Below are 23,656 nucleotides of genomic sequence, written 5' to 3'. Positions count from 1 at the left end.
CTGTGCAATTACTAGGTGGCTAAAGATATCTGAGTGCATTCTACAACAATTTACTGCCTGGATCCTGCTGGAACTTCTGGTTATAGGAGGATCATAGAATGTATGTGTCATGGATGCAAAGGTCAGAGGATTTCACAGCTGTGTGGAAAGAGGAAAAGAACAGGACAAATTTCCCTCAGTTCCTTGGTTGAGCACCCATCTCAGTGCTTGATTCTCAGGAACTAAGTAAACACGCCTGTCTGCTTTTTAGGGTATTTTCCTTTTGGATTGGTAGTTCGCTTTTTAACACATACTTCCTGGGACTGAACGGAATAAAATTTCATTAATATTTCTAATTACTGTTGAAAAGTGTACCCCTTCTACTATTCTACCGTATACTGTTCTTCTATTTTGGAATATAAGGGAAGCACAAGATTATTTACTTGATTCTAGGGTTTAAATCTAACTTTGCGGAGGCAATCCAAGCAATTTGTAGTAGCAAATTCCACTCTAACATGGAATCAAGTGGCTAGGATCCCTAGCTGTGGCATGGGAAAGTGGAGTACACGTGCTTCTCTTGACTGGTGTGTTGGGGAAAATGGAAGCTGCTGGGTGGGCAGGGGTGCCCAAGAAGTATACAACTGCTCCCCAACACCAGCCATCGAGGGTCATGACCCATTTCTGAGCATGAGGGTCTTCCTGCCTTGGACATTTCACAGATGAAATCTGCCTTTTTTGTTAAAATCTACCAAAAGAACGCTCCTGGTATTAGCTCTTCTGTTCTGATTTTCTCTAATTAAAAATTTTCTAAGACAGCCACTCACCTGAGCCTGAGTACATCTATGATTTGAAGCTCTTCAAATGGAATATTTGGGGATGAGAGGAGGGGAAAGGAGGAAGGAGATGTATAAAAGTAGTTTATGAACTTACCTGAAAATTATACTGTATTATTACAGTTCATGTTTCAGGTACAGTTTAGAGTTGAAAGAAAAATCTCTCTAAAGGAATTTCATCTTGTGATCATTTTCTTAATTTAGTTCCCTTTCATGAGATAGTTTTCCTCAATTGAAGTTTTGTCTAGATAAATTAAAATTCTTGAATCACTTAAACTACATTTTATGACTAAGAATACATTCTCCAAGAGGGCAGAGGAGTACTATATTTAAGTACATACTCTTCTAAAGAAATAAAAATGCACATGAAAATTGTTTTATTACCATTTTCTCATGAACTCTATAAACAGCACTGATTTCCAAATGGTCACATATCTAATTAAAGGATCTCAAATGGCACCTGATTTTCTAAGTTATGGAATTTTACTTTAATCTTTCCAGATTTTTATTTTAAGCAGTAGTTTTGAATGCAGGAATGCACAAATTCAAGGATTCCCTTTAATGACAAGGAATGTTTAAGTACAATGAGTAATATTTTTGAAAGCCAACAACTGTTTTCTAAAAGAGTGGTACATTTTTTTGTTTCAAACTGGATCACAAATTACTGTATTTTTCTTACAATAGTGCTGAACTTTTATTTGAGGTTTTCTGTTTCTGAAAAGCAGACATGATGGATTGAAATAAAAGATAATTTATTGCAATGCTTACTTTCATGTGCAGAGAGAAGCAGTGTAATTGTAATTTACAGTAGCTGTCAAGAAAAATCCATCACAGATGACATTAAAATGACTTATTTTGCCTGAGCCACTTATTGTTTAAATGTGCATAATCTAATAGAAAGAGATTTTTAAAAATCTGCTTTATATTCTTCTAAATTAATATCAAAACATATACTTATGAATTAAACATTAAAAACCATTCATTGATACTTTCATCATGACATTTACAAGTATAAGTTTAAATTATTTTTGATTGAACTGTCACATATTTGTGATGCATAAATCTACACATTCACAATATCTTCATATGCACAGCTCATATCATCTAGAGGTAATTGCAAAAATACAGATTTAGAAATATTTTAAAGCAAATGCAAGTACAGTGAGTATAATAACACCGTAACCTAAAGATCACTAGCTATCCCTCACGAAGCAGAAGGGCACAGAGAGAACTCTTTTCGTTAAAGTCTTTTAGCCAATACTTCTTCAGAGATACCATCCTATCCTTTAGGTTTCAGAAAATTTCAAAATTTCCTATAAAGATCACCAGGTTTTTGGTGACATAATACTACTGAAAGATGCTTGAATGTTCTTTTCATGGTGTATCAGTAGAGGGAGGCTATGCAAAAGATGGTGAGTATCTTAAAATAAACAAGGCTGAGTTGAAAGATGTTTGTCAACTTTAGGTCTGTAATGATTCCGAGTATTTCTGGCTTAAAGGTGGAGACTGTTTGTTTATTTACTCCCTTGAGATTTTGCCTGAAGGAGAAAAGGCGAAATAATAGATGTCCAGAAACACTGCCTTAACACATCAGAACAAACATTTGTTAGAATTGGGGCCAGTTTCCTCCTCAGTGGCAGACATAGACCATCTAAATAATGAAATGCATTAGGGTAAAGGAAAAAGTTCATTGTCTGTTATTTTTCACATAGTTTCGTAAGTGCAGTTGTCGGGACTGATCTGGTTTTCAAAGGAGCTTGTACATGCAAATTCATCCTCTGCGAAAACTGACCTTTGTATCCAGATAGCTAAAATCCAATGTCACTTTCAATTTTACTCTTCTTCTTCTTTTTTTTTTATGTAGCTAGAATTAATGTAGTGAATATGTAATGAAATGCATTATCCTGCATGGAGATTTATCAGATTTTCCGACTGAATGCTATGCTTTGCTAGTACTAGCTGGAGTTCACCTGCATGTTGGTGTGGCGTGTGGCTCTTTTTTGTAAAGAGTTAAGTCGTACACAAAAAAAGGGAACAAAGGTCAGCACCCAGCCGCCACTTGAATGTGAGATTTTTCTTTTTATTCCCCTTGATGTATACTAGGCTCTGTGTTATTAGTCTTAATGATGGAAAATTGTAGTGTTGATACAAATCTTTTTTTCAAAGTAGTAGGCGGGAGCTCCATTTGTTAGTAAGTTTTTTTGTGACTAAAAGCCACGGACAGTACATTTATGTAGCAGTAAAAGGCCTAGATGCTCTTTCCATAGCAGAGCTAATTATTCCTACTGTGACCTTACTGATCTAGCCTGTTCCTAGTACATCTCATCTGCACGCCTGTTCCTCTGTGTAGATGGTGTCAGAGAATATGAAAAACCCTATAATGAAACCATTTTCATGATGGAGAAAGGCTACTGGAGTTGCACTTGCTACAAAGAGGCTCAATTATATGAGTAATTGTGATAATTTTCTACATTCATAGCCTTCAATGGGGAAAAAAGAATGAGAGCCACAAAGGAAAATTACTTTAACAAGAAAGTACAGAGAGTAAAAATGGAAGAAGAGACAAAAAAGGGGAAAAAATAACCAGAAAAAAAGTTTAAAAAATAGATCTGGAGGGAGGAATAGCGAGACAGGGAGAACAACAGAAATGCTCAAAAGCCCATGTGCAGCTGTGTTGCACAATTAAATTGAATTTTTTTTTCTGCAGTTGATGAATGTGACTACTGCAAATGTGCCTCTGTAGTTAGCTATCATTTGTTGTTCCGTGACAGGAAAAGGATAATTACCTCTCAGAGAGAATCAAAGGCTGACATGCCCTTTAGACACAGCCATGAATGCAGAGCTCGATAGAATGCTTGAATAAGAATCTAGTGTTCTCTGCCCCCTTCTACTGAAGAATAAATTTTGTTAAAATGCAAGAGCACCACCAGTAAATTTGTTGAACCCTAGGTGTTCAAAAATATGAGGTACATCTATCGACTCATCCCATTTGCAAAAATAAAACTGCATTTTGAATTCATTTCTATTATATTCATGGACAGTAAGATAGTGAGATATGCATTAAATTTCTTTTCCCAGTAGGGGTCTGATTCAACATTTCCTATGAAAGAACAGAGAGACACTATCCTTTTTTCCCAGGCTAGTTAGCCTATAATTTAAAACTGTCAAAAACACAATTTTGTTCAAAGTCTTCAATAAAAGCTTCTCGCATATAACCCAAAGAGATTTTACTAAAGTTTGATTCAGACACTGTTACAATATTTTTAAAGCCATAAATACATTTAACTGATATTTTACTGCCTTTTTTCTTAAAGTATCTGAAGGCTTACAAAGAAAAAACGCAGCATCTTTTCAAGGTGACTAAGCCTTCCATCCTTCAGACAAATGGGAAGTATTCAGTGGTTCATATTAATGAGAACAGTACTTTAAAAGGTACTGATGTGATCATCTTTAACAAAATATGTTACTGTTAAATGAAAACACATATTCTGTATGTCTACTTCAAAACAGTTATGGGGAAGAAAAAGAGATCTAAAGTAGGTAACAGATTACAAAGAAAAGTCTTGAATTCGGAAAATACACATACTCTCAAAAAGCAAGCATTGAAGCCTGTGTGGAAAGTAAACAATGGTTTATAGGAAAAATGAACCAGAGCAAAAAAAAAAAAAAAAGAAGATCACCTTTTCAGGCTGTTTGTTAATCCACCAATTTGAAAGGTAAGGCTTGCTTGAGCCAATGCTTTATGTCTTTCTATCACAGGAATATGTTTCACTTCATGCCTTTATAAAATCTAGCTTTTCTCCTGTCTCACTATCCAAGAGCTGGGATACTTACCCCTTCTTAGTTACTCCTTCCACGTTTGGTGTAATTTTGAATATAGGAACACTACAGACCAACATGTCAAGCTAAAACTAAAGCAGTCACAAAAATATTGCTTGTTGGTTCTATAAGTTTCTTTGCTGACCTGATATAATTCACTTCAAAAAAAATTTTTTTTTTAAACTCAGGGAACAACACAGCAGCCTGGCAGTTCACATACTGATATCAGACTGAAATGATGGTTCTGAATAGTAAAACATGTCATCAACTTATACCAAGACACCAATAACCTTTGTACCATTTGCCAACCCTCCCTTTACTTGTCAGTGTAAGGCTTACCTGATTGTGTTTCCAATTACAGAGAAGGGAGCCCCCGCTCTGCAAGCAGCAATTGCTTCATCTCTACACCTCCTGGCAACCTCCACTAACTTTTTACCACATTCATCCACATTGCCCACCAAAAATGTTTCAGAGGTGTCTCCATGGTAGCCATTGTAGTAAACCTAAACACAGGCAGAAATTTAAAAATATGTCCTTGTTTAAAAATCTACTCTCCTAAAGTCTACATTGCATTCATTTATGAATTTAGTAGATTCATGTGTTTCACCCTTCCAGAATTACTGTCAAGTTTACCTACAAAAAAAGAAGAAATAGCCTTACAGAAATTACGAAGAGGAAGACATGCAATGATATTGCAAAATCTTAAAATAAATTTGTGACTAGTATGGCTATTTCAGCATTAGGATTAGCAATGTTCTTTAACATTTTGAGTCCTCATTTTATTTCTGAGACAAAGTTATATATGCAGAAATAGTGACCAAAGACACTGACCCACAATTACTACAATATGTTTAGAGAATCCAGAAGTATTTAACACAGTGAAAAGTTTCTTCAGTGTCATAAAGATACTTATCTTTTATTTACCAGTCCCACACTTGGAAGTGATAGATAATGGCAAGAAGAAATAAGATAGACATGTTGGTGTTATAACAGACAGAAGGAGAATTCAGTTCCAAGAACTGAAGTGGCTCAATATCGGAATGAAAAACGTTATAGAAAAATCCTGTCTGGAAGTGGAATCTTAATCAAATGTCCCAGATAGCAGAATGTTAACAGAAAACACTATACATGGATTTTTAAAGAATCAGAATGTAACAAAACAGGCTTAAGAATAAAATTACAGAAAATAGCATTTTATCTGTCTTCAATGACTCAGAAGGCCCTGTAGGATCTTGAAAGACACCAGATTCATTATAAAAATCAATAATTACCAAACACTGTAATAACTATAGAAGGCAGAGGAGACTGGTTGAATATTGATCCTTTGATATAGCATGGAATTTGCTATTTTGCATAAACCTGTCCTATGTAATTATTTTTCACATTTCTCTTTCTCATGAAATAGAATGCAAAACTGTAATAAAAGAGATTTATCTGAGCTTTCTGTTTTAATACCAAATTAATATGTATACTCTTCTGCTTAAAAAATACACTCTGTGAGGGAGGCAGGAGGTCTTTATTTTATCCTCACTTTGTAAGTCAGGAAACTGAGGCACAGACAAGTAACTTGTCTAAGGTTAGTGGCAGAATACAGAGGTAGAACCAGGTTAATATGATGGATTATTGGCTTCTAATCAAGTGTTTCCGCTACTACATCAAATTACCTTAATTACCTTGCAATGAAACAGTGTTTTATATATTTATTTCCATTTGTAATCCAAGAGAGTATAAGTTTTGATTTTATACACAAGTATATAACATTTACTAATAAAGAGTAATTATTAAAACAAAATGAATGTTTGTATAGTTGCTATTTAAGTAAAAATGTATTTTAAAAAATCTTTGCCTTTTCATATTACTTTTTGCTAGCCTGTAAAATGACTACTTGAAAGATTCAATATATATGGAAATAATACTTTTGAAAGTCTGTGGCAGTTATCTATAATTACTGTTTTTACCCACAAACTATCCTTATTTTATACTTCATTTATTTAACAAATATTTATGGAGCAACTAATATGGGTATCGCATTATCTTTTTTTAAACATTCAACTTTCAAGGGGGAAAGAAGTCGATTTTCTTGTGATATATACTAATGTAAACAATTACAAAATGCAATGAGTATTTTCTGATAAAAGTATAGGATCTAATAATGGAGTCTTTCACTTAATAAAATATTTCATAAAAAATATAATTTAAGATACTGACCTGTATGTTTTCTTGGTCCCTTCACATTTCTAGACACTTGAAAATATTTCACTTTGACCATTTTAATGTTAAAAATGGAATTGTTTATTGAAAGTCTTCAGGAAACTTAGAAAAGGCATGGACTATTCTCTTTGGACACATTGGAAACAGGAAGGAAGAGTATGCTGATTTCATTCAAAGAAGCAATATTTTATTAGGGGGTGATTAGGTGAGATAATAAATGAAGAGCCCCCAAATCAGGTACAATCCAAAAGAAAAGTGCATCATGAAAAATACTTCATTTCAGGTACACTTCATAAAATACTTCCTTCTACATATTCTGAGTTGGAAAGATAGCAACAATATATGTAGAACAAATGTTCAAGTATTCTAAGTAGGACAAAATGATATAGGAAAGAGCATCAGCAATAAAAGAATATTTGGCTATATCCTAAGACCAATTGATATGAAGAAAAAAAGCTGAATTAATTTAAACGACTAAAAATTGGACTGAACTAAACTACTGGATGCCAATCTCCACCACATTCCCACTCCCACCTAAGGTTCATGGTCTGGATATGAAATCACTATTATTAAGAATATTTCCTCATTAATAGAAACTGTACTTCTTGAATGCTATCTCAACTAGTTCTCATCAGATGTTTAGTTTATATTTATTTATTTAAAACGTATTTATTAATCATCAGATGTATAGAATTTATTCACAATCTCCATAATCCAAAGGTACCATTACAAATTTTTTTAGTAAAATGAACTGCCAAAGCACAAATAACCCAAGTCTGAGAGCAGTGAAAGGCTAAGGAAATTAGAAAAGGTTAGAGCTTGTACAGTTTGAAGTTCCTGTGTTAAATTACTTGGGGCTGTTATTTAAAAGAAAGGCTGTTAACCATTTGGTGAAAACTGAAGTTCAGAGAGAAAAGCACTCTGCTTGTACGCTTTGAGTTCAAGGCTCTCTATACCAGAAATGGAATACAACGTTACCTTCAGGGATTTTAATAAATCTAGGGAACACTGCTAGCAAAAGAGTTGCTGTCCAAATAGACTGACACACACAGGCCAATGTAGCGCCTAATGACAGAGTAAGATAATGACAGGCCCCACTCAAAATCAGCAGGAAGAGGAAGATCAATCTTGGCAGAGTGAAGGAAAAATGCTGGCTTTCTTCGCGTTAGCTCATCTCATACATATCTAGCTTCAGCAGCTGCCCAGTACTGTGGGCTCTGCATTAACTACACAGTGGATCAATAACAATTACACCTTCTCAAAAACATGACACATAGCAGGATTGGGTTGACATTTCACTTAGGCCAACATTGATCTCAGTGCATCTGATTCCAGCCCTAAATTCAAGTCAGGCCTGGGTTTACTTGGAATAAACACAGAGTTAAAGACAAAAAAGGAAACCAGCTGCTTGTGTCTGGGTCTAGAAATAAACAGCACTTCCATCGGTGCAGTTCACATTTTCAATCCACTCTTCTTCTTGTTGCTACCGGCAATTCTGAAGTTGATCAAAGACTATTTTTTATATGATTTACTCACCGTGACATCAATGTTGATAATGTCTCCATCCTGAAGAGGTCGACTGAAACATAAACAGGCAAAAAAATGGTGACAGACAGATCCCAATAAAAGGAATATAAAAATAAATATCTAATGACTACTATCACAAGCCTAATGAGTTGCGATGATAATTCAGAGCGGAGCAGGAATGAATGGAATAACTATATTTAATCTTTAATTTATGTTAGTCACATCAATTTTTACTAGAAATACCTAAATGAACATGTGTTGCCACTGGTAAAAAATCTACTTATTCTCAACAAAATATACTTAATAGTTACCTTAATTTTACAAAGAGCCAAAGCAATAGTAGATGGTTAAAAATCTAAGATGGTAAAAGAAATACTTAATGCACAAGCACTTTTTTTGTATTACATATTGCTTTAACAAACATTAAATGGTGGTATTATGTCCATTTAGAAGCAAAATACTTCAAAATTGTTGCTCTACCATAATCAGCTTCAAAAGTTTGCAGGTAGGTTTCAATTAAACTATAGTGTCTTTCAACATATGTTATAGATCTTAGTTTCATGTTTCAGTTTCTAAAGGAACAATATGTTATTAAGCAATGAATACCTGTCAGGAATACCATGACAAAGCACGTTGTTTACAGAGGTACAAACAGATTTTGGAAAACCTCCATAGCCTAGAGGTGAGGGATAGGCATCATGACTGATGATTTCCTGATGAACAAGAGCATCTATCTCTTCAGTTGTCATGTCAACCTAAAATATTAAATAAAGAAATTGTGGAGCGACAGTTGAAGACACTTCCTGTATTTACTGACTATGCCTATAGCTACAGCACTTCCAGATGAGGCTGTATAAATTTACTGTGATAAACTTGTGGTACAACATTTTAATTATGATTAACCTTAAAATCCTATTGTGCCTTTCTGACAACTGTTTGGGTATATGATGGTGTTATGGACTATTAAGAAATGGACATTTTAAAATCTAAGATCCTTTCAATCACTTGTGAGTCATTAAATGACATGACTCCTTTTTAGCCTGAAGGTTTAAAAAATATGTTCTGAGGCAATTCCTTCCTCTTCTTCAATGGTTAGTGCCCTGGACTAACGGAAGCATAATATTCTCAAAAGGATCTTCAATTTAGATGACAAAGCTTGAAAAGTAGGTCAAACCACACCTTTTTATCTCAGCGAAACATTACATGGGTTTCGCCATAATGGCATGGAGGTTATGGATCATCATTTAAAAAATTAAGTCTGATACATTTTGTAGAGATTCAGGTTCACTAATCTTGATTTCTTTCATGCCTAAATAAATCAATGTGTTTTCAAAAAATATTTTTCCCTTACTAGAAGGTATCCAATTGCTCCCAAACTAGAAGAAAACTGAAATCAAGTTTTGTGGGCACATGAGGACTATCTCCACAAATTCATAAATCATGAGCAAAATTCTAAAACAAAATCTTTTATTAAAAAGTATTTCTTCAAGAGTTTTCTTTATGTTATTTTATATTCACATTATGGTTAGTTGTGTTGCTATAACAAGTCTATTACACAAATGATACACTAAGTGCTTCATCTTTGAGTCTCACGTCCTAAATTCTGCCCACCTTTTGGAAACTACAGTATTTTCTTTTATGATCCTTACATAGCAGGATTCAGATTCAGTTTCAGATTATTCCAAAAGACCTAAATCTTGTAGTAAGATAGTTGTACATAATTACATTGCTGAATTACCTATAGCTTAGTGTATCTGGTCTGTCTTTCTTTGCAGAGCCAATGTAAGAAAATAAGAGACAAAGCATGAGGCAAAGCAACTCTTCAGGCACACGGAAATAATGTGGGGAATAAAAGCAGAAACTACAGGCAGGAGTAAGAGGGGAAAAGTCAAAGCCATCTGCCATGGATCAACTTAGATAGGCCGATTGTGCTCAAAGTATCTCCAGAATTCTGCTACTTAACATCAAATTTGTATTTTCAATTATCTCTTGAATAAACACAGAAATAATACGATCCCTTTCCCCTATCCCAAGGCTTTACTTAATTTTAACAAATTAGATGTGTACAAAAGAAGAGTTAAAGGGAAAGGGAAAAAAGGGGAAGAGGGTTTGTTGCCCCTTATGTAAGTCTTCTAGGCTTGGTGAGACGCCACCTTTAAACACTTCCCGGCCAGGAGGAGGACATGGCGGGCCAGCTGACAAGCCTGACGAAGCCCTTGAATCTGATCTTCATTCTTAACTTCTATGCTGTCTCCCCAGTCGGGTACAATGCCTGTCGTCACATAGTCTGGCTTCTTTATGTGCTTGAGGAAAAAGGATTGAAAACGAAGATCAGAACCCAGTGCATGACAATGGGATCATTTTTTCGGACACAGCCTCCTGCTTCATGGAGCTCTGCCCTTCCTGCCGGAGCACCGACCTCTGAAGCCAGCACAACAGACCCTCCAGGCTGCCCCCAGTTCCTTCCCCTGCCCTTTCGAACTTAACATGGCCTGTTAGTGCTGCCTCTGGATGGTCTGTTAACCTTTCTGTGCTTTGAGTCACACTGGACTGAAGGAGACTTCTGGTCAAAACAAACAGGAGTTTTCTTCCTTCTCCAACCCTGTTAGAAGCCTACTGCCATTGATAACAAATAGCACCAAGCTTCCCAATTGCCAAATGGTTAATTAAGAGCACTTTCATCTCCTCGACACAAAGATAAATTTATGCAAAGGACAGCTCACAACACCCTCTCCCAATGAATATATGTAAAAGGCTGACTGTCAAGTTCACGGACGCCTATCACATATGCACTTCTCTTACACTTTGCAACTGTACCCAAACTAAGAAGGAACTAGAGGACAAAACGAAACGGCTCTCTTTCCTTTTCCTTTCTTTTTTTTTTCAAGTACATAAAAAATACTCTGAACACTTCCATCATTTGTCAAAAATAAACAAACTCCCCCCTCCTCTAAAACTCAAAATGTTCAACTCTGATCTCCCTTGGAGAACATTCTCCACCACTAACTTAAATCCATGGGCAGTATTCAGAAAATAAATACTACCTTACACACAGAGCTCCTTTCAGTCCCAAGGTTTTGCACAGCTCTTTACAAACTATTTATGGCAACTGCTACATAAGTTTTGTTGAACAGTACCCAGTAAGGCTACAGAGCAGTTGGGGACAGGAAGCTGAGAGAGATAACGCTATTCAATGGACATCACAGCATCTCTGGAAGGGCTGAGGTTAGGGCTCTGCACTTTGGGAACTGCATCATGCAGGATTTAAGGACCTTCACTTAGTCTTGTGTTCAGATGGGCCTTTCTGACACAAGTAACGCCATTGCTTGGGCTGCAGCAGCTGAGCTCGGGGTGAGCATCTTCTCTGCTACAGCTTTACCACCAGCACCCACAAAGCACACCTGGTCTCCCACAGCTCCGCCTCCTCTCTCTTTGCAAGCTGGCCAGGTTACAACCACAGGCAGAAGGGCTGTTGGCTTGCCACTGAAATTCTAAAACAATACATTCACCTCTCTGGAGACTTCTTTTTTCTTTTCTACTAAGGAAATACCAGAAACATACTCTGGGCTCTGGTGGCCTGTCTTGTCAGCCCTTGTCACAAAAATGGGCCACTTACCTTCAGGGAGTATGATATACTTAATGTGGGTTTACTGCAAAAAAAAAAAAAAAAAACCCAGAAAAAGAAGGAAAGCAGGTGACTTTTGCGACAAATCTATATTTCTTTCACCTATTCTCGTTCTTCCTAAACAATCCCCACACCTCCTTTACACCGCATTTTGGAAAAATGGACAGATTGTCTATAATCTTATCTTCATGGTAGAAATTTAATATGGAAATTTTCATGATAGAAACTTAAATTCTAAGTGAATTAAGCAGTTATAAACTCAGTGCTTTGTTTAAAAAAATGAATATTATAGAACTGCAGGATGTTAAAACTTCCCAAACCACAGTTTTAAATCACAGACCAAGTTTAAAAATTATAATTCAAACAGCTCAGAAATCAAAGGTGCAAAAACACTTGATTGCTTCTGCAGTTAACCTTTATCTTGGCTGGAAAAAGCAGCAAATAATAGGCAATACAGTACCTTAGGGACTGGATGAGCTGAAGAAACTGCAGCCGGCAAAACTATACTGTGTGAAATCTCTCTTTGTCTCCGGAAAAAGAAATTTCTTCTTTGTTGACTGCTTGACTGCTTGTGTAAGTAGATATGATTGAGTGGTGAAGAGAAAATCCTGTGACAACCTAGAAGCAGAAATAGACATATCTGAAGTAAAAAAAAACTACTTAGTGCTACATTTTAAGATGTTGCGTTGTTGTCTATTAAATCATTATTATAATCCTTTATTGGCTCAAAAAGAAAAAGCCCCAAATAGAAAGGAAAGCAGTGGTATTCTGAGTTCTAGTACAATAGTAGCAAAGCATATTTATTAGCTAATAGTATGTTTACATAAATGTTTGACAATGGAAAACTCTATTCTAATGGGTAAAAAACATATAGAAACATCTGCTAAACACCAGGTCTATAAAAAGAGCAATTTCTGCTGTGGTACCTTAAAAGCAGCCATGTCCAGGATGACCCTAGATTCAGGGCACTGTTTGGGTGGCTTTATGTTCTTTAAAGCCATTTTCCTTTCATGAATCCTGGACAAATTGCCAGCTGCATTTTTTGCCCTCGATAGGATTACTACTCTGTGTTAAGTTCATGTGCAGCGAGGCATTATACTGAAATTCATTGTAATGAATGCTCAAGTCAGATAAAGACTAAATAGCAAAACTGTAGGGTGTAACCCTGAAAGAAAACGAATGTAGGGTCCTAAAGTACCCACAACAGGAATTTAGAAATATCTATCAAAATTTTAAGTGCACACATCCTTTGACTCAGCAATTCATCTCCTAGGACTCTACTGTATGCAATGATGGATGTTTGAAGATGAACTGTAGCACTGTTTGTGGTAGAAAAAAAATGGGAAATAATCCAAATGTCCATCCGTAGGGGACTGGTTAAATATATTATGGTAAATCTATACAACAGGAAACGATAGAGGTATTAAAGAGAATAAGCTAAATCATCTCTATGTATTGACATTGAAAGAGGTCACAATATATTGTTAGGAAAATGGCAAATGCTGAGCAGTACATATTAAAAGTTCATTAAAAGGAGCTTATGTAAAAAGCTCATGTAAAAAGAACTTATACATTTATACAGGCTTGTATATGCCTATAAAATTTCTGAAAATTGATATTCATCAATAGTGGTTATTTCTGGGGTATCTGATTGTGGCTGGGGTGGGGAGGAAGACTTCCTGATTCCTTCTGTTTTCTTCTATACTGATTGACTTTTAAAAACATTCACTTGCATTACTTTTATAATTAAAACAATAGTTTTAAAAATCCCCAACATGCCATAATTGCATGTCAGGGGTTGGCAAACTACAGCCCAAAGGGCAAATCTGCCCTGCTGCCTATTTTTATATAGCCCCAACCTAAAAATGATTTTTATATTTATAAATGTTTGAAAAAAAACATATTTTGTAACGTGAAATTATACAATATTCAAATTTCAGTGCCCATAAATAAAGGTTTATTGGAACATAGCTACACTCATTCACTTACAATTAGCCATGGCTGCTTCTGAGTGACAGTGGCAGAGTTGAGTAGTTGTGACAGAGAACATATGGTTCACAAAGCCTAAGATATTTACTACCTGCCCCTTAGAGAAGAATTTTGTCGACTCCCGGTCTAGAGCATTGGTTCTCAAAATGTGGCACCCAGACCAGCATATTAGTATCACATGGGGAAAAGATGCAAATTCTTGGGCCCCTCCTCAATTTACTGACTCAGACTCTGGGATGTGGTCAGCAATCTGTGTTTTAACAATCCCTCACCAGAGTGATTCTCATGCACACTAACGTTTGAGAATTACTGACCTAGGGTAATCTTTCAGCTGTGAAACACAATGGAAACACAAATTGCAGGTGAGTATTAGCCCCAAAACTCAAGATCTCTAAGTGGGAGAAAGGAAAAATGGGAAAAAGGCACAGATGCAAACAAACCCCAATAGTCATTGATTCAGTGTCCTAAGTTTCACTCAATTATGTTCTTCCAGAAAGCTGAAAGTAACATTGTTGTATCAAACTTACAGCAGTGTTTCAGGTATTATTTTAAACAATTCCAAATACCAGACAAAATGCTGCCAGTAATATCATTTCTTTAAAAAAAAAAAAGTTGCTTGATAGAGGCAGGTACATATTCCCTAAAGCTTGTAAAGTACAACATTTCCCTAAAGACAACACCACTAGCCCCAGGATGTTAACTGTCTATGAGGGGCAGGGTAGTTTCCTAGTAAAAGCAGATGGTTGGAAAGCAGAAGCCTGGACTTCTGTCTCAGCTCTACTACTTGTTAGCTGTGTGGCCCTGAGCAAGTGTCTTGTTTTGAGTCTCAAGTTGGAATTAATTGGAATAAAGTCTGTGAAAGTGCCCTGCATTTAGTAGATGCTCAAAAAATGGTAGTTCCTTCAAGAATACTTGAAAAGTAAAATGAGAAACCCTGGGCTTCACTATAGCTTCTAATACTGAGAACTTATTGTGCGTCAATTACTATGCTAGGCCCTTTACATATGGTAGCTCATTAATCTTCCTGAGAACCCTGTAAACTGTAAGCTGTTATTACTCATTCCACAGTTGAAGATACGGAAGCACACAAAGGTAAGTAACTCTGCCAGAGTGCCAAAGCTGCGGGAAAGCAGGTCCAGTTGCCTTCATGAAGTATATTGCTCTCCCACGCGTGAGAAAAAGATGAGCTAACAACACACAAGGACACACTCTGAAAATGTAAAAGGCCTCACAAAACTTGTAAAAGTTACCACTATTATTGGTTTTTTTTGCAAAAGTGGTGATGGGTTGACCTAATCCATCCTCTTTCTCAAGCCAAATTCCCTTTGCTGACCAAGAACATGCTGTAGAGGTTTGGCTGGGCAGTCTGTGGACACAGAATGGAAAATCTGGGTCCCAGTTAAAGCCAGGGAAAGGCTCAGGTGGAGTCAATCCATGATCCTGGGCTCCCTAACTGCATCCCTAGCTAGGACCAAAGACAAGCTCCCAAGTGTTTCCCTCCTGAGAAAAGCAGGTATTATGATGACTATTAATAACGATAACACTAATAGAAATAGAAAACAATAATAGTGGTTAACACTTAATGGCCAGTTTCTTTAATTAAGCACAGTGCTAGGTGCTCCACACACATTAAGTCTTACCAGTGCTGTTAGGGAGGCGGGCAGCTGTTGATGTCACTATTTTATGGATGAGGAACAAAGGCTCACATCTCTGGTGGCCCCAGCTAGAGTCCTCGAAGTCCAAATCCAGGGCTGTGTCTGCCGCTCCAAGCTGCCTTTCAACAGTGTGCACGGGCTCTAGTAGCTGGCATGCTTTGCTATAGCATGTGTTTTTTCAGCGATTCAATTTCAAAGAATTTTTTTTTTAATCATGAAAAAAAATAAACATCATGGAACCAGCCAACATTCAGAATGAAGGTATTTTTCATGAAAAGTCTTAGAACTGACTTAACTGGGAGGCATTGTGGTAGTGAAAATAACACGAGCTTTGAAGTCAGATCTGAATTACCAAAACTTCTGAGCCCCACTTTCTTCACCATTACATGGGAATAGTAGTGCTCTCCTCACCACCAGGTTGCTGTGAACATTAGCTGAGATAACACATATCCCTAAACCATCTTTTAAAAGTAGGTGCTCCATGGGGGAGTTCCCTGGTGGCCTAGTGGTTAGGATTCCAGGCTTTCACTGCCATGGCCTGGGTTCAATCCCTGGTCGGAGAACTGAGATCCCACAAGACAACGTGGTGTGGCCAAAAAAAAAAAAAAAAAAAAAAATTGGGACCTCATAAATGTTAATGTCTTTTCCTTTCCCTTCTCCACACTCAATATGTTTACCTGTGGGCCTCAAAATTTACTTATTCTTTTATTTGACAATTACTTACTGAGCTCCTCCTACATGCCATGCTTTGGACACGAGGTGAACCAGGTGACAAAGTCCCTGCCTCAGGGAGCTCATATTCCGTGGTGCGACACAGACAAGAAGCAAACAAATACATTCGATTATATCAGATGGTGATATTCCTGATGAAAAATGGGCCCGAATGACACCACATTGGAGCTAGAGGTTCTGCTCCTGGTCCTGCCAGGAGCTAACTGTGTGACCTCGGGCAGTAACAACAGCAGTGAACACTGGCTGAGAGCCTACTGGTGCCAAGCTCTGTGCTGAGCACTTCACAGACACTATCAACTGCTACAGGAGGTTTAGTAAAATGAGGGAGTGAACTTCATAATCTCTGAGGTCTATTTTTTTTAATATAAATTTATTTATTTATTTTTGGCTGCATTGGGTCTTTGTTGCTGTGCACGGGCTTTCTCTAGTTGCAGTGAGCTGGGGCTACTCTTGGTTGCAGTACACGGGCTTCTCATTGCGGTGGCTTCTCTTGTTGCGGAGCACGGGCTCTAGGTGTACAGGCTTCAGTAGTTGTGTCTCATGGGCTCTAGAGTGCAGGCTCAGTAGTTGTGGTGCACGGGCTTAGTTGCTCCGAGGCTTGTGGGATCTTCCCGGGCCAGGGCTCGAACCCATCCCCTGCACTGGCAGGCGGATTCTTCACCACTGCACCACCAGGGAAGTCCCTGAGGTCTCTTTCAGCTCTGACATGTGTGCCTTCATTCAGCAGCTTCTGACTGTCATTCTATGTCCCAGGCAATGGGACGATGTAGAGTCTGATCAATTTTAGGACTCATGTAGATTTTTTTCAATGCAGCTGATAACATGAAAGAGAGGTCATCTTTATCAGTATTATCAAGTTCAGTACACAGTCATTACAGGGGGAATCTTTCCAATGTTCTTAAACTGAATGCATGAAGTCATCAGGTCTCTACTAGGAGATCTGAATGAGGCTTCTGAGACATTCACTTCTAGAATGAACAGTGTTGCCGACATACCTGTTCTGCTAAATAATGGGCTCACTGCCAGAAAGAGGCAAGCACCTCCACACATGACTTAACCATTGGGAACACAGCCTGAATACATCCAATCTGTTGACAATTACGGTTTTGCAGTGTTCTCAGCAACTCCACTTTCATAAGATACATTTTTATTGGAAGCAAAATCTTTTCTTTCAATCTGATAAAAGACACCCTATAAATGTTGTCACAAAGTAACAGGATAATAAGGTACCATACCGTGTTTATTCTAACTATTCATTACAAACCAGGAAAAAAAAAAACAATTTAGTGTTTTCACAGGTGAAATGAAGAAATGGTCTTATATCAATATGTGCCTTTAGAAGATAATGGCTCTCCAATTAACATGACAAAAAATGTGGAGGGGGAGATCCTCAACTTTGCTTATCATAGTGTAATTCATAAAGAGCAATTAACAAATTTTCTAAATGCAGAGTGAGTAAAATGAAAATCCCCCATCCCAATTATACTCAGGGTCACAAACTACATTATCTGCTATAGATCACTCTAGAAAAGGTTTGTTGAATTTCCTGTATATTTCCTTTCTTTGTAAAAGCACTGCTTTGTACATCCAAAATGAACACATATGTTACACATCTGTTATATTTCAATTTAAAAAATAACTAAATAGAAGAACTGCTGATACCGTCTAATAACTACATGTAACTTCCAACTTGCTACTGTCAATGTTACACAGCTAATTTGATGCATGATGCCCATCATCAGAGGCAGGGACACCAGGCAGGTTTCCATCAGCCTCCGGACTGGCCCCTCGGTCTTCTGGGCACCATTATTCACCCAGGATTCACAGCAAACCCTCTTTTGTTAAAGCTATTTTTAGGAAACAAGGGTTAAGCTGACTAATCTGAAGTTTAGGAGATGCCAGTAGGAAGTCATCAGAAACCTCAGAAGAGGAGAGCCCCAGATCAGCAAGGAGCTGCTTTGGACTAATTTGATCTTAAAAGACATGATCATAGCGAGTGTTGTTACTGTCAATTATGTAACAGAAACTCTATATAAGGTCTCCTTAGGCAGTAAATCTATACGTTATTAGTTATGAATACTAGAATACTTACTGTTATCACAGGTAATAACAAGAATTTATTTTCAGTGTCATAAAAATTCTATCAGCTCCTAGTTTGAGCTGAATGTCAAAAATTATAAGCAACTGCTTCTTTCCTTCCACGGAGGAGCACGCTGTGCGGCCTGAATGTCTATTGAAATTGCTATATGACCCTTGGATCCTGCAGCACATTTTTCATATTCTAAATTTGTATTTGAAATGTAAATTTAGGTTACAGTTTTAAATATTTTCATATTCAGTAATAACATCAATTTCTAAAAGCTGTATTTTATTTCCCTTTACAGATTAAGTCTGAAAGGTGGGACTACAGAATTCAAGTATGATGGGGGAAGAATGCATTTAAAATAACTAATATTGCTGCACATGACATGCCCTATATTCACTGGCCTCTTACTCAGGGTTCATTTTAATTGTTATCTGCGCGTGCATTCTATACCACATAATGAAAAGCTTCCATTTCACTCACTGAGCCCTGGGTTTTTATGTGCACCTCTACTAATGACCCTTAATTAAGCCGATTTTACCCTCGGAAATGCAAGTTTTCTTTTGGTCAACAAGTATTTTTAAGAGAGAGTTCTGAATGAACTTGCAAAGAGACATTTAAAATGCCTATTAATGCTTATTATCTTAAGCAGTTGTAAAACTGAACAAAGTACATTTGTACTCAAGTGTGGGCTACCAACACCTCTATGTTTCACTGTACGTTTCCAGGGAAGCACTTTCACCCTCCAGAGTGCCATCAATCCTCAGTTATGGTATGTTTCAGAGGCTTCAAGTATCTGGGTAGAAAACAACACAATAAAGTAGCCTGTATCACTTTACATTAGTCAACAATGTCAACCAGAGATAATATGTAATTTAAAAGCCACCCTGTAAAATGTCTTGCTGAATGTATTTTTTCATAATGATCAGCAAATGTCAAAGTCTAGTAACAAAACTATTATTTATAGCATATCAACATCTAATTGATTTTACAAATGGAGGCAATTATTTTGGATGAAGGGAGGAATGCCTGCCAGATTTAAATGATTTATGATTACTAAGAGAAAACAACAATGTTTTGCTAATTCATTTTCAAATATGGCTCTTACACTCATTGATGATTTTAATTTTAAATCAAAGGATTTGCTAAAATAATACATTAACTCTAAAAAAAAGCAACTTTGTGACAGCAATTCAAGATATTTTTAACTGTTTAGAAATATTGCTTCCTACAGTAGGCTCAGGAGGGACTGTACCACAGAAATACATTTTCAAGGTGCTGATTTAGAACCACAGAAAGATCACAGTTCATGAACTCCAACCAGTTACCCAGGGTAGGAGCACAGGCTCTTACAGCACGGCGAATGCAGCCATGTCTCATATTTCCTGACCTAAAACATTGACAGTCCGCTTGATAGGTTTGATAACTTGCACAAATGTCGTGAAAGGAAAATTAAATAGTCTGCCTCACTCTCTGTAACTCCCATTGATTTTTATAATCTAGTAGTAAGAGGTACATGTTTTAAGAGTAAATGAGAAAGAAAGTTCCTTCCCATATCAAGGAGACTATAATGCAGAAGAGAAGCTCACATTTCACAAGAAATAACCTGTGCATCTGTTGAAGAAGAAGAAGAAAAAGAAGAAGGGAAAAAAAACCAAAACAGCTAGGGGAATGCCCCAGGCTGAAGCAGATACTGATTGGGCAAAGCTTAAGGACAAGGGCCCTTGGAACTAAACAAAAGCAAATTCATTCTGTTGACAGATGTTGATTACATCAAAGCAACAAGGAACTCCCCCAACTCCCATTTTTTAAAAATCAATTAATACCCCTCTACAATCTACACAATAAGGACAAAGTAAGTTTTTAAACCAATCATAACAGACATCATTAAACTTGTTTTTTAAAAGTTTTGGTTGAGGTCTGGTGTGTTTTTAGCTATGAGCTTCTCCAAACAGTGCTTTATTCATTCCCACGGACATGTCTGGGGAGCTAAGCTGCCCATGCCATCAGCCCCTTCCTTCCAGGGGTTAACTGCTCTGACTGCCAAATAAAATACAGAGCAAGCCATGTAATTATGGAGACAGTCAAAGGGCAGGCTCTATTTTGAAATCTATTTGCACGGACAAGGTCTTCCAATTGAGCTTACAGGAAACAAGCTGGTAAAGAGCCTCCTTTTCCCCAGATGCTTTCCACACTTTTTCTCCAATTCAGAAAATCATGGATATGGACACCATACACCATTACTTCCTGGATTTCAAGCTAAGATGCCATTACAAGGAGAAGAGTGGATCTGTTTCACAAACTTGTAAATATAACTTTTTTTTTTTTCTTAATTAACAGCATTTGGCAACAGCATCTGGCAACAGCCTCTGGACGATAAAGCTACAGTGTTTATTAAACAACATTTCTCAAGAGGATACAGGCCAATTGTTATGCAGGTGTTGGAAAACAGATCATTTTCTTTAATGCTCAAAATAAAGCACATAGTCAAGTCTAAAGTGTGCTGGCATAAACAATTATCTGAAATAAAGATTCTACTCGACATCCAACAGGGTTGTCCTTGAAGTTATTTATAGCTAAGATTGCTAAAACAGTAAAAAAGATTCCATAGAAATAAAAAAAAAGAAATGTGTAAAGTATTTTAAGTGACAAAAAATCACAAGTCACTTTTATGCTGAAACATAAAAATTTGTCCTAGTTGCTTAAAGCTCTAAGTTTGCAATTTCTATGAGACTTTATCATACTCATATTAGAATTGGGCCACCACAACTAATAACACTAAGCAGTCAGAGGAAGGTGAGATAGTAGTCTTCACCACACATATGAGGCTATGGATGTAACTCATCATCAAGCCTATAAACCAGAGCCTGGGAGTCCTGGTTCTAAAGAAGATGAGCTGGAAAGCCAGCCATAGAGCACTTCTGGGAAGAGGAAGGGTGGCGGCCTGAGGGCACCCTCTACCAATAATAACAACATTCAAGAATGATGCCCAGGTCACGGCAAAACATGACCTTCCCCAAGGCTCCATCAGGAAGTTGGCTCCGTGCTACATCCCTCTTCCTTTTTAACAAAATGTATCAATAGCAACTGATAGAGTATAATGTCAATGACAAGTTCAGAAATGGGTTTAGGAAAAATACTTCATTTTGCTTCTTAACAAAAGCTAATTGGATAATATGTTATTATTCATTAATTTACATCACTAGCACCTAGGGATCTGTGATTTAAACAAAAAGCATTCCCTTCTTCTTGGGTGACAAAAACAACCCAACCTATTCTAGAAACACAGATCAATAAACATACCTATTTAATAAAGTAGACTCATGTTTGTGAACCTAGAAAAAAGTTCCTTTAGGCCGGCCCAATCATAGCCGGGGGAGGAGTGTCAAAGATTATAGTAAGAACACAAAATCTAAATCTAAAAGCAGATCATTTGGTGGATAAGTGGAAGTTACACAGAAATGATTAATCTGTAAAAGGAACTAGGACTACTGTATGAAACTTCTCCATTTAAGATGAAAAATGTTTAGTTCAAACTTTGAATTTAAATTCATCTTTATAATCATAAAATATTGAGTCACACTGAAATAGTATATGCTTAGAAAATCCCATTGTGTCTCAGCTAAAGTTTAGAGAAAAGCAGCTTTTTAGCACTTCAACAATACATATACTCAGGCAACTTCTTGGACAAAGAAATATTGTACCCTTTCACAGGAAATAAAGAAGCTGTTTATTAGGGCTGTGGTTAAAATGTAATAATTCATTCCAGTTGAGCCCTGTGAAAAATGTCATCAAAATATCATTTTCTTTGCCAGATTTTCTGGATGCCGTAGTATCATTTAAATACAGAATAAAAGTCAAGCTCTGATCAGAGTAGAAGTACGACACCAAAATGACCCAAAAGCAAACATTCATTCTGTCAAAGTTACAGGAAAGAATTTCACACAGTCCTGATACCCAGAGAATGCACACTTCTAGGTTAGCACAGAACATCTGGCAAACTTCAACTTTCCAAAGTCTCTCAAAAAAACATTCCTATTACCTCACATACTTGGGTTAAAGAAGAGGAAAAAACAGAAAAAAATTTATATTAAAGCACACAAGTAAGCATCAGAAAGAGCAGTTTCACAGAAATAACACATGGAATTCAATTTTAGAGAAAGTCTGTATAAAAATATCATGAGTTTACAAAAAACTGACATAGTAAGAAAGTCCTTCTTTAATTCTTTTAAAAAGACTATTCTTAAATACTACTGTCATGTAAAATCCTACTCAAAATATTAGTTATTTGGATAAAAATATCCAGTAATAGAAGATGTTGGGACTTATAATTTATGATCAAAGGCACAGCTTTAGTATGAATATTTTTCAATTGTACTAAAGCCTTTGAAAAGACTGTAATTTTAATCTTCCTCTCACAACAGGGTCAACTGAATTCTACATGCAACATGCTCTAGTTATATTTTTGGATGCATTTCTTTTTTCTTTCTCTTTATGAGCCCTTTAAAGTTATTTATGCAAATAATTGGTATAAAATAGCTCAGAGCTTTGACCCAAACAACAGTATCATTACCAAAAAACCCCTACAAAACCCAAAAAACATCTTAATATTTTCCTGAGAATGCTTTCACTGTACAGCTCCAAGTGAAAGGCATGAAACAAAACGGAACCATTTGAATATAAATCCTACGGTGGTATTTTGACAATCGTGGGAGTTCTGCCCTGTAACCAGGCAATAGAAGTGGTAGGTCGTTAGGTAGGTCAATAATCACAACCGAAAATAAGAAAGCTAAGCTCCAGGAAAACAATATATTTTCAGCTTCTGCAGTTGAGATTACACAGATTCAAGACAATAGAAGCCAAGATCACTCATCAAGGAGTCATTTTCACAAAAAATAAAGAGAAAATACACAGTAGCCTCTTTAGCAAAAGAAAAAAGTTCCAAATTATCTGAAGGCAGCTTTTTGAAGTGATGTAGTTATGTTGCCACAAATAGCTTTATATTTAATTCAACTATGTAGCCTTAGTTAATCACATGAAGAAATAACAGCTCCATTGCTTTAAGAATTAATGCAAAAAGTACAATGTATTAAAATGGTACAGGCTTAAAAGGGGAGTCCCGCAGAAGCCTGCTTACAAATTGGCTCTTGTATTTTTTTTTTCAGATATGGATGCTCAGCTATAAAATCATTATTTTCTGTAC

General features: G+C 36.7%; 1 protein-coding gene across 2 annotated transcripts in view; it reads right to left on the bottom strand.

The window, feature by feature from the left end:
- Positions 1 to 23,656, bottom strand: part of METAP1D (methionyl aminopeptidase type 1D, mitochondrial) — a gene marked incomplete at its 5' end in the record, with an annotated part of 79,774 nt that overhangs the window by 4,953 nt on the left and 51,165 nt on the right. Inside the window, 6 exons of one of the 2 annotated variants that reach the window (XM_079709981.1) lie at positions 4,971 to 5,134; positions 8,379 to 8,421; positions 8,976 to 9,124; positions 10,523 to 10,672; positions 12,455 to 12,612; positions 13,237 to 13,357. In XM_079709981.1, coding sequence (XP_079566107.1) covers positions 4,971 to 5,134; positions 8,379 to 8,421; positions 8,976 to 9,124; positions 10,523 to 10,672; positions 12,455 to 12,612; positions 13,237 to 13,357 — 785 coding nt within the window. Of the gene's footprint in view, positions 1 to 4,970; positions 5,135 to 8,378; positions 8,422 to 8,975; positions 9,125 to 10,522; positions 10,673 to 12,454; positions 12,613 to 13,236; positions 13,358 to 23,656 lie in introns of those variants that run through there. The other variant, XM_079709982.1, reaches the window with a different exon arrangement.

Source organism: Hyperoodon ampullatus (genome assembly GCF_949752795.1).
Source record: "Hyperoodon ampullatus genome assembly, chromosome: 8".
NCBI classification, from domain to species: Eukaryota; Metazoa; Chordata; class Mammalia; order Artiodactyla; family Ziphiidae; genus Hyperoodon; species Hyperoodon ampullatus.
The sequence above is the reverse complement of the archived record's forward strand: the minus strand, read 5'-3'. Positions and strand labels throughout refer to the sequence as shown.